The sequence below is a fragment of the Rhea pennata genome, chromosome 11, assembly GCF_028389875.1.
Source record: "Rhea pennata isolate bPtePen1 chromosome 11, bPtePen1.pri, whole genome shotgun sequence".
Taxonomy (NCBI): Eukaryota; Metazoa; Chordata; class Aves; order Rheiformes; family Rheidae; genus Rhea; species Rhea pennata.
In genome coordinates, this window is record NC_084673.1 from 2,328,129 (window position 1) to 2,340,437 (window position 12,309).

Here is a 12,309-nt window from a genome sequence, read left to right on the forward strand (position 1 = left end):
TGAATATAGTAATACAAGCTCCTTAGCCACCAGTCCTATCAATCCCGCTATTCAAAGTGCAGGATTACAGAAGGCATCTTCCCTCTACCACACTATTAGACCTCACCATTATTGCCCACATGCCAGAAATCCACTATGAATTTAGTTTACATCACTGAGAATTGCCGCTTGGGAGATCATGTTTGCAGTACGATGCTTTTTACTTCCTAACTCCCCCTGCTCCAAGTTTGTTTTGTACCACTAAGCACTTCCACAGTAACAGGAAGAGGAAACCCAACTTCAAATTGGAGAAGGGGAGGCAGGAGGAAAGCAGCAGCAGGAGGAACACTGTGTGCTGCCACAGCCATGATTATGACTGCCCCCGTGTAGGATATACCCCTGTGCATTGCACTCAGCCTCTGAGTACCATTAAGTCACACCAACAGCAAAGTTTTAGAGAAACATTTATTACAGGGTTGCAGAATTTATGTCTATAAAGTCCCTTATTAAAACTCTCAAGTTTATCAACCGCAGAACACAGACTTTTCCCTATCTTTATCCTGCAGCTTTCAAAAAAAGGAACAATGCTCTTGACTGCAGGAGTAATGCTACTTGCTCATAAAAAGTTGATCTAAAAAGCTTGTATAAGCTAGAGTAGTTTAAGTTTACAACTACAGTCACATTCACAAGTGGGCTATATCAGAAGATATTCTTGAAATAGTCAGCTACAAGATAAACAAATTCATAACCAAAAATACTGACAAGCTTTAAGAGTAACTCCATCCAAATCTAACAACTAAATACCACAAAACCAAACAAATGTATAAGAATTGAGTGTAAGCTTGGGGAAGGTTCCAAATATACATACGAATTCAATACAGTAATTGCACAAAATGAAATAAAGCAATGTTAGAGGTTTATGATCACTGAGGTTAGATTTTACATGCTTCACACATGGAAGTTAAAATAAACCTTTAACGATATTCATCAGAAGGTTTTTAGCCAGGAGACTCAGTGCAGAGCTATTCTACAGAACTACACAAAATGTGTAAACCACAGATTATTAACACATTAATTGTTCTGTGAAAGTTAAGGTGAATAGAATTGGTTCCAGCCAAGAAGTTGGTTAACTTTTTTTTATATATATATTTCTGCCATTCCCAGATTCTAAAATCAAACATTCAACAGAAACTGATATTACCCTTCTAAAAAGAACCTTACTCAAATTTAAGTTTTACAAGAAAAAACTAAAAATATCGTTATATCAAGGATTAAAGAAAGCTGAAATGGTGACTTCGTATTTTGTAATATAAGCAATACACAGAAAATGCATAAGGCTTTTGATTATCACTGCACATTTTAATTTAGAAGTCAAGGTCTAAAGCTCAGACTTCTCAATGAAGGTGTGACATAGTCGCTTCCCATTCAGCGCCTTTCACTGTTGACAAATCTTTGTTTCAACAACGAAAGAGTTTTCAAAGTGTCTGATTGAATGACAGTTCTCCGCTGAACGCTTCTGCAGACCTGGGGATGAGAGGAGATGAGAGCCTAAGTGAAGCAGATCGATAACTTCTCAACAGGAAGCATTTATTGGTTTTTGGATACTTATGAAGAGTAAGAAGATAAAATAAGTTAAACTATAGTGCTTTCACAGCTACAAACGTTTGCCACTAAGGCTGCATAGGGGTTTATTAGATAGCCTCCCCATTCTCAGAATGGGGTAGTATAAAGGGAGGCTAGATACAAACAGGGACAAAACAGACTACAAGCTATAGCCTTTTTGTTCTAGTACCCTCTCACCGTTTTAGTGAGATAAGAGAACACTAAACAGATTCTTTATAACATAGTTTCTCATAGCTCTTTGTAACCACAAAGGAAAAGAGAAACAAAGCAGACAAATTGCAGGGAAGTGTTAAGAACTCAGAAGACACAAGAAAAGCTGAATTTTTAAAATCAGGATTTTTCTTCCTTCCATAAAGCATAATTTTATGTGGCAGTAATCTGCTTGCAGTGAGCCCTGTGATGATTTGCCTCTCCCCTCATGATCTTATTGAAATTCCTCCCAACATACTTAAAGTGATTTTTGTTGTGTTGGAGTATGCCAATACCTAATTTGACACAGGAAGTTTACATTTATCAGCTATGAATTTTTAATGAGACAAGAATATGAAGTCCTGCAATCATAGACCAGCTGATCAACCAAAGCTCTCTAGTACACAGCTGTTACAAAAGAAAGTTTTACTGCTTGTTGTAATAAGTAGAGACTTGTTCAGAGCAAGCAATGGAAGCTCTCCATTGAAGTCTACATGCATTAAGTCTTAAAATAAACCCTGTAGGGCACTGTTCTAGTGTATTTTTTTAAAAAAACAACACATTAATAGTTGGGCTATCCTCCAATTTATCTCTATCTAAATGTCTGCACAAGCTGAGAAGTTTCCAGTGGCTATGTAGCTGGGTATATATTTGAATAGCTGGGATGAACTGTCGAGTCACATGTATGCCTCTGGTTACATCTCCCGGGTGTTCTGCCAGAATTCCCTGAAGTCACATTGATCTGACAAGGAAATCTATAAACTCTACCAAAAAAAAAAAAAAAAAAATCTGAGAACCACTGCAGCTAATGAGAAGCGTAATCTGAAAGGCAAGAGAATTCTCATCCCTAAATAGTTTTCTCCTCAGCAGTAGCCTTCCACTTGAAGGGAGCTCTCCCCCCCCCAAAAGGTTAAAGAACATTAGTTACAGGAAAGAAACTGCACCTGGAGGCATTATTCATTTACCAGAGAGCATTTCTACAGGGGTATTCTAGAAGACATTCAGTGTGCAGTGAAGATATCAGCAACACAAATTTAGATATTCTGAAGCAAGATAATTTATATTCTAAGAAAACACCATGAATACTCTTCACAACACTGCCTGTAGACTGCAGTCTTTCAACAGTAGCAGTCAATCTAGCTGTTGTGAACACTTAAAAAAAAAAATGCTTGAGAGACACATGGTTCTCTTCCATAAAGGTAGCATTTATTATTTCTTCACCTGCCTTATGCCATTAGCTATGCAGGAGCACTGAGTTAAGCTCCTGTATACAGAGCTTTCCCTCTAGTAATAGGATGTAGTCTCTAGGGAACAGCAGATAAATGCAGACTTTGCAAGCTGTAACTGGGCTAAGGAAAAACTTAGCCAAGAGTTTGGCAGGAAAACAAGAGCAGAGAGTTCTGACAAACCAAACATTTGCATTCTAAAAAGCCAATATCTGACAAAGGATTAGTTTGCCATGTGTTCAGTGAGAGCAGCAAGCTATGAAATGCTTCGAGAACTGCAGTGAAGTAAAATTTACAGCATCATCAGATTTTCATATTCCAGGCCTCCTTCCAATATGTCAAGCCACTGACACATCAAATTTAATCCTGATGAAACTAGCCTTTTCATAGAAGTGCAGTGGTGGGGAGGGGGAACAGACAAAGAAGAAAAGGAACAGAAGAAACTCTTATGAAATGTTCTTCCTCTTTCAAAGTACAGATTTGGTCTAAATGTCCAACTTTTCAAAGCAAGTGAACCAGAAGATAATCCTTTTACTTGGTGTTCACATAACCCAGTTTTAGACAACATGACAGATAGAATAAGCTACCCTATAAAGACTCATATAATCCGATTATCTGAATTTGGGGGGCCAAACTGAGACTTCAAGTAAAAAAAGAACAGACTTAAACTGAAGTTAAATTTGAACACACAACTGCTAATTCCATAACTGAAACTCTCACCTTTCTCTTTCAGGTGAATGAAGCTTCATATTCCTACTTGAGAGCAGGAAAAACACCCACCAGTTCTGTCAGCCCCTATGTGCTGAAGGCCCATAGATTTCCAAAGTCTTACATCTCTAGGTGTTTTATTTACCCCTTTCCCAATTGTAACAGGAGATTTCTTTTGCTGATGGAAACTTACCCACTATTTGATCTCTGCGCTGCAGTCTGAAGGTCTCTTTTCCAACACAAAGTTGGTAAATGAAGATACCCAAATCAGACACATTATTTATCTCCTCCGTAACCACCATTTCTTCACGGACTAGGTAAGTCTGAGGCAAGTATGAGCCAGTCTAAGAGGAAAAAAAGCCTTGAGATACAGTATTTTACTAACAATGCACAAATACCACTACTACTTGCTTTGGAAAGGTGCAAGACCTTACATGTCAGTCTTCCTTCATTTTAACATTAACATTACACTAGTTGTGAATGGCTGCATAATGAAGAAGTTAAACTGACAAAGGCTATTTCAAACATTTGCAGTCACAGTCAGAGTGAAGTTAACATTGCTCAACTCACATAAAGCAAACATTAACAATTTGTATGCAAGTATTGCTAAGTCTGCAGTTAAAACTGGAGAAAAAGAGATACAAGATCAATTTTACATTTTCTTTTTTTTTGGGGGGGGGGGGGGAATGTTGACCAAAACACAGAATGTAAGCTACAGAGTTAGGTCTTCACTGAAGACTACAGCATTGCTGAAACTACCACCCATCCCTCACAACCTCAGCTCCTAAAAGATGTAGGGTCAGGGGGCTGCATTTAAAGTCTGTCTTCATGAAGGAGAAAAGGAGAAGCAGGGCTTCCTTGAAGCAAGTTAAGCTAGATCAGGTAGAATCTAGCAATAAATGTCAAGCAGTCATTTTTTTTTAAGATACATTTGACACAATAGCTCAGCATCACATGTAATTTGGAAGTAGCAGCGAGCTCCATCAGCTTGACCCATAAGACTTTGTTTGAAGAAAATTCTGCTTTAGTCACTGAAGAATGAAGATTCACATGGAGAGATCATAACTACGATACTACTAAAACAGAAGAACAAGTTAACACCTTTTGTCATTAAGGTTTATAGGGCAAGTGAGCTTTCTTGTACTAACTTTCGGTTTCAGGCTTTCAACAGTATTCAGAAATTTACTAAATTCCTTTATAGTAGCAAAACTTATCCTTATTAACTAGCTGCTTTTAGCTTCCATAAAGCTAGATATTAATGAATGTACTATGCATGAATCTACTGAACAGAACACATACTGACAGCTGGCCTTAAACTTTAATACAATGACTAAGACAGGGGGATTATTTACTCTGATGGCAAGAGGACTGTTACAACAAGAGATTCTAGCTAAGGCAGCAGCAACCTCCAGCATACGTAAAGAGTAATCTTCTTAGCCCAACTAAACAGTGTTTTCACATACCGCAAGTTTTGCGAAGAGATCCATCAAGTTCCTTGGTGGCATAACTATGGATGTGTTCAGTGGAATCACGTAGCAATTACCCAGTTGCAAGTCAAGATATGCTGTCAGAAGCTATTTTGGGAGAAAAGTTTTCCATTAATTGTGGCCTTTGAGTGATTATTGCATTACAGTTCTAGAAGGTCTAAGAAGGAAGTTTAAAAACTAGAGTTGATGCACAGGCAGCATCAAAACAACACACTGAAGCACCACCTAGTATGTGAACTTATTTGTTACTATAGTTCCAAAACAAAATTGTTATAGCTCTGGTTTACACAACAGAACTTCTGAACAGAAGTGACAGCTGACTAAGCCAAATGTTTCAATCAGTTCTTAATATGAGTAAATTTTATATTCATACAGAGAAAGTACTTGCAAGTGTGTTCTCATAACTGAAGCAGTCTAAGCATAGTGCAAATTAAAGGTATCAAAATGCAAATAAGCAATCATTCTCCGGAATTAGTTCTTTGGATCAAGTGTTAAAGTCCCTAGGAATTCACTTCAGCATCACGACTGAGAATAAGACCAGCAAAAACAGAACTACCAATACGTATCTACTTGTTTTATTAGACCTTTACACGGCACTTAGCCAGAATCACCTGAAGTTCTTAAATTGTTCAAATGCTTTAAGTTATAGCAAGGTTCTGCAAGCATTCCAAATACAGGTAGCAAGTTGTCTGTATGGCATTCCATGCTACTGCTAAAAGGCAGCATGTACAGTGATCAGTTCTAGCATCTTTACAATGATTGTATCTGCAGTTCCAAGATTTGCTTTACAAACCACCCAAGGAGAACTTTTACAGCTAGACTAAGGACAGTCATTAATACTATCAGTGCAACTTCAATAAAAACGATAAACCAAAACCAGCCTCCCATCTTTAGAGAAATTACATGCTACTAATATAGCATTTTTGATTTCGAGCTTTCAATCACTTTAAGTTACTTTAATTCATTTACTTTCAAGAAGTGAGACTCAAATTTGTTTGGAGTTCTAGATTTTGCTATAACAAAGTCTGACAGTCTTATATTGAATCCTCAGGGCTTTTTTGTTTCCTAATTCATGTTTACAGAGTTCTTTCCCTCTACTTGAATTAAACAGGATTCTTAACCACATGGTATGTGTCACCCTCAGGCATGCTACTGGCAACAGTTTTTAAAATTGCACAGCACTGAGATCCATTAGTCTGAAATGAATTGCTTAAAATTACTATAGGTGTAAACTTCCCTGCTAGTCTCATAACACTCCTCATTTGCGAATAAGTATAGCTGCTCTTACAGAGTTAAAACTGAACTTTTCCATTTTGTGCCAAGGGTCAGATTTCCCACACTTAAGAGATGCTCATGTTGACAGTAAGTCTTGGCCTCAAAAATGAAAATCCAGGAGCCATAATGATTGCCCCCCACTCTGTGGTTTCCCACTGAGACTTGTTATTTTTTATTGCTTCACATGTACTCACTCTATCAAAGTCATGAACAATTGCTGCTGGATCACTGTCAGAGAACTTCGGAACTGGAACATCAATGATCGCTATGTTATCATCTTCCCGAATGTCAGCTTCTTCAGCAATGGGGAGGAAATAAGGTTCTACTGCACGATCCCGATTTTCGTTTTCAAAATAACACATTTCACCACGATACACCTTATGCTAGAAGCAAGAGCAAGCCAATTACTTTTTGAAGGTACAGTGCTTTAAAACTCTATTTCTACCACTTATCCTAAGATGACATGTCAGGTCTACAACTCCTGGAGCTTGTCTAAAAGCTACAGCAGCAGCCTTCAGGTGTCAGATACGAGTTACTACCATGATATAAACCCTTTAGTAAGCCTTGCATTTATAATCACACTTTTTTTTTTCTTTTTTTTTTTGCTTAGTGATGCTATATGAAAGGGAAGCTTAACATTACCCGAGGCATGAAGTACTTGTAGATGCAGGCTCCACCAACAACAACTCCTGCCAAAATGAATGCTAGACCCAGCAGAGTCAACAGACATCTTCCAGATGAATTTTCACTTCCACGTGTGGCAATTTCTGGATCCTTTAAAAAAAAAAAAAAGAGGGGGGAGATAGGAACTGAGAAGATGTAGCTGCTTCAAATTTAAAGCCAGTTGTTAGCAAGGGCTTCATTTTGGCCTACCATGATTCTCACAGCATACCTCAGAAAAAAAATTGTATAACAAATACTTTCATTAAATATTTTTGTATCAAATCAGTTTCAAATAGCACAGAGAGGAGACTCTTCTAAAGGAGTCAGCCATCTAGACAAACCTATATCCAGATACAACCAAAAATTAAACCTGTATGAAAAAAGTGAAGTGCAAGAAACTTATGTAACTGTAACAAAAGATAAGCGTTGAAGCCACAATATAATATTAGCAAGGCCAGATTTATAGGCCAAGGTCATTTAAAGGTACTCAGTGTTTTCAGGCCTGTTCCCAAAGCCTATTTCCTAGCCTCCTCTTACTATCAGATACAGTAAGATAATGTGACTTTTCCTTATAAAATTGGACTACCAGAGGAAGGGGGAAAAAAATGTGACCTTGTCTATCAAGTGTGAGAAGTCTCTTTCTCAACTAAGTCAAGCTTTCAGGGTTTGGAACTTACTTGTAATATGCAAGAATGAAGATCACTACAGAAAAGAACTACTAGTCAGACTAAGCACAGCCTCAAAATATACTCAAAAAAGTAACTCTTTGTGGAATATCCTCCCTTGCAGTTTCAGAATTCTCTTCCTCCCACCCAAGTACCTGAGAAGTTTTGCATCTAGCAGCCAAACTCTTTACTTTAGTGACTTTTTTTCAATACTAAACAACTGAAAAGTCTTCATCTAAGTGAAACTACTACTACTGTTAAGCAATACAGGAATCACTTGTGCAATGCTAATTGCAAAGCTGGTGGTGGTGTCTGAATGGCAAGTTGTAACATTCTTCCAGTTCTTTACATGCCTTTCTAGTCTTTCAGGTGAAAGGCCCAGACAAGCCAAGTAGAGAACAAGAAGTAGTCCTGTCAAATACAAAGCAGTCAAGAGACATTCACCTCAACAGCAAACACCATTTTTATGTCTCAAGCAAGGAGGAGGGTGGGGATGGAAGCAACAAGTGTTTAGGTAACCTAGATCTTCAGTTCCGTACACCCCTTGAAAGATTTTCATTTACTGTATTTAGCAGCTTACTTTCAAGATTTGCTCTTTCTACTCAGCATAAGGTTAAACCTAGATTTTATGCAATTAGTAAGAGATCTTTTCCTTTGGGTTGCTCCTACAACCAGTACCTAGATTCAGCACAGCAGCTTCCTTATCATTCTTAATTTGGGTCCCATTATTAGCATTTCTGTCTAAGGCAATATATTAAGTGACCTGTGACCACACCATGTCACATGCTCATTAAAAAGGCTGCATGTATTTCTATGCTCAGCAAGATATAGCAGTGTAAAATTCAAACATGTCAGCTGTGCAACTACTGTAAGACAAAAAAAAATGCTTAGTGAAAGTCAACACTCCTACATTCCAGTTTCACATCCTCCAAACAAACAAAGCGTTGGTTCAGCAAGACATAAGCCTCTTCTACTGGCTAGAGAGGAGTCTGTCAAAAACAAACTAGTTTCAGGTCAGAGTTGTGTCACATCTATATGCCATTACATGGAAACAATTTTTCTGAACTCTTGCTCATAAGATCAAGGCTAGTACTGTTCTCCTCATGTTCTGTCATCTTCATCTTTCAGCTATTATCTGCCCAGTCTATCATCACTCAAACATAACAGTCTGCAACAAGTTTTAACACTACAGACTTCCTAGCGCTCAGATGATGTGATGATGCCTGCATGTAATTAACTACACTTGCACTACATTCATTTCAAACAAAACAGCTATTTTTCATATTCGGAAGCAGTGCAGAAAGCCAGAATTTGAACACAGAGAGCTGATAAGAGAACACAATATCAATACTCCTCTCCAGTAAGTTACACAGCCTCAGCTGAAGAGTAGAGCTGCATTGTCTTTGCAGTTTGAAGTGCTGTAGTAACATGCAAAGCAAGTTAGAAATAATAAAGGAGGGAGGAAAAAACACTTGTGTTAACATCTGCAGCTAGCTCAAGAGACACTGTTGACAGTCAGTTCCAAAGAATGGCAGGAGAGCGTTCTGCAAACTCAAGTGTTTTGTGACAATTATCCAGCAGACTTCTACTGTGCCATTTCAGCCAATAGGAGCTGCTAAGCTTGTTTGCTCTGCCCAAATATTCAGGAGTGGGGGAGACAAGAGAGGTATTAATGAGCAATAAAATGAATCTATCCTTGAGTAAAACTGTGAACTTGATGCTTACATGCAATCCTAAGCCCTGATGTCAGTGTGAAGAGTTCAGTTAGAGACACGAATACACATACACAGAACATTGCAAAAAGCATAATAAAGCAATGCAAGCAGCTACTCTTATTTTTTCAGGCTACCTTGAAAATACGAGAAAGGAAGGCACGAAGTGTATACATATGTATTAGAATGATGCTCAGAATTTGTATGGTAGACGGCTATTAAAAATGTGTCTAACAAGAGGTTGCCTCAAAAGTAGCAGGGGAGTTTGTTCTACAGTACACTAGCCAGACTGATCTATCTTTCGAAATTTAACTTAATTCTGCATCTACATTGTTTCTCAACTTCCTTCCTCTCCTCTTGCTCCCTGAATTAATATAGTAACATCAGATTATGGGTGCACACATACAACTCCTACAACAATTCAAAAGATACCATGCAATACCACCACTCCATTCCCTTCCCTTTTTAAGAAATATGCTCTTTTAGGAGAGAGGGAGGCTTTGCAAGCTGGAAGATGAGTTGCTTGCATGACTAGGACTTGGAGGAAAAAGAGAAGAGCCCAAGACCACAGTTTTTACAGTCCCACTCCATGATTACAAGTAAACTTGGCCCATCCCATCTCCTCTAGAGCTAGCAGTTTATTTACCTAAAGGCTGACTATCAACTGACTGAAAGCGGTAGCAGCTACTCATGCCATCTTCAAAAATAAGGTCTCCCCACAAATTTGAAGAGTTCAGTTCAAACCAGCAACATGACAAGTCATTAGGGAGGAAAAGCCAACCACAGAGTGCATGTCAGGGTTTCTATTTAAAACTCTTCCATGGCAGGTTTCTTAATTTAAGCTAGACGTGCCAGGAGCCCAGACAGCTTACCGCAGCACCTCTTTCCAACTGGCTGCCCACAGGGGTGTCAGAGCTTTAACCCGCTTTGTTTTTCCGGCGGAGGCTGCTGCAAACCAGCCCCTTCTTCGGGGGTGGGAAGACGCTGCGGGCGAGGGCGCAGCGCTCTTCCCCGCGGTTGCAGGCGGCCACGGACGGAGCCGAGGCGGCCCCGGCGCTCGCCGCGGGCTACAGGAGCGGGCAGGAAACGCGGCGCGGGCATTCGCCCAGCCCCGGCCCGGCCGGAGAGGCGGCGACGGCGAGCCCGAGCCCGGCCCTGCGGAGCGGCACCCGCGAAAATGGCTGCAGCGAGGGCAAAGAAACCGCGAGAGCCACCGCAGCGCCGGCGCGGAGGCGGCAGAGCGCGGCGGCCGCCGCGGCGCTGACTAACCCCGGCGAGAAGATGGCGGCGGCGGCGGCGGCCTCCACCTCACCCCCGCCCCGCCTCGGCCGCGCTCCGCGGCCCGGCGGCGGCGCCGGCCCGCTGCCCGCACCTTGTCGGCCACCAGCGCCTCGGCCGCCTCCTTCTTGGGCTCGTCCTTCTGGGCGAAGGGGGAGTTGAAGGCGATCTTCACCATGGCGCCGGTGCTGCGCAGCGCCCGCCTCGCCCGCTGAAGCGCCTGCCGAGCAGCTGGGGGGGGCGGGGCGGGGCCGGGCGGGAGGGGAAGCGCGCGCTGGCCACGCCCCCTCCCCGCCGCGGGGCGCCGCGGGCAGAGCGCCGCCTGCAGGCGGGGCGCGTCACAATGCATTGTGGGACGCGGGCGGCGCGGGCGGCGGGCGCCATAGGCCGCTCGTGTGGCCGTGGAACCTTCCAGAAAGGCCGCGTCCCGCCCGCGGGGTGCGCAGCGCCGTGGCTGGCACAGCAAGGACGGGGAGCAGCTCCCTACCTCAGGGAGGCCAGCCGCCTAAAATAGCCTGAAATCCCCGAGACACTCGCAGTGATGTGCTCGAGCGGATGAGATAAGGAGGACAGCGGTGCGCGACAGGAGGAGGATGCCGTCTGTTGCGCTTTTCTCTGATCTTTCTTCACAGTAAACATTTTTTTTCCCCCACTTCTTGCTGCGTGTGCCGTACATGTAGATAAACGTACATACAGGATCGCAACACTGGGTGGTGAAAAGGAGAAATTTCTGGGCCGTGTTCACTGTGACATAGGGCAGCGATATTTTCAGTGGAGCGTAGCATCGCTGACATCCCTTCTCCTGTGAAATAGGGCCTGAGGAGTCTTCAACAACCACAAAGACAAAGAATTTGCTGTTCATTTAGAAACTCCAAGGGAGGGGAAAAATATATTAGACTGTCTGAAACCATCTTCTGCTTCATACTGAGGAATGTCACTGTCAGTCTCACTGGAATTTGATTTTATGGCTCTAGAAAGAACAGTTTTAGATCCGGTCGAGGAATTCCTCATAGACAGCTGTAGTTAAACAGAACTAAACACTATGCAAATACTACAGTAACTACTTTTGCTAAGTAAACAAAATACAGAGTGCATTCCAGTGCTCAGGACGTGTTGCTGTCATACTACAGATGCAATATCACTATTTACTTTCAAGATCATAGGTTTGATATTGCTGCCTTCCAGGTTAATAACAACTTTGACTCCAGGCAAAGAACAATCTTTCAGGTCTGTTTAACGTGACGTTGTTTAGTAACAGAAAACACTTCATTTCACCAACAAAATCTACAAATTAATTTTCATTCTTCCTAGTTTTAGCATATTAGGAAGAAGTTAAACCATACTCAAGTCGAAGTCTCTCAACATAGATATAAGAAGAGATTAGGTAAAATTTCTTTATGGCCGACACTGTACACTATAAGGCTGTATCTATACAATCTGGCAGTTTATTCACTGTATAAATAATTTTCAGTACCTTAATCTAATGCAATAACTTTTAGCTTAA

The 12,309-nt window shown here is 41.2% G+C and overlaps 1 protein-coding gene across 1 annotated transcript; it reads right to left on the reverse strand.

Annotated features, from left to right (window-relative positions):
- Nucleotides 1-430: 430 nt before the first annotated feature.
- ITM2A (integral membrane protein 2A) lies at nt 431-11,058 on the reverse strand. Its single transcript, XM_062584870.1, has 6 exons — nt 10,900-11,058; nt 7,130-7,261; nt 6,682-6,870; nt 5,189-5,299; nt 3,919-4,069; nt 431-1,503 (listed from the first exon to the last, which is right to left on the reverse strand). Exons 1-6 carry the CDS (start codon nt 10,981-10,983, stop codon nt 1,415-1,417), a joined length of 756 nt encoding a protein of 251 aa, XP_062440854.1. The 5' UTR covers nt 10,984-11,058; the 3' UTR covers nt 431-1,414.
- Between the last annotated feature and the right edge of the window lie 1,251 nt (nt 11,059-12,309).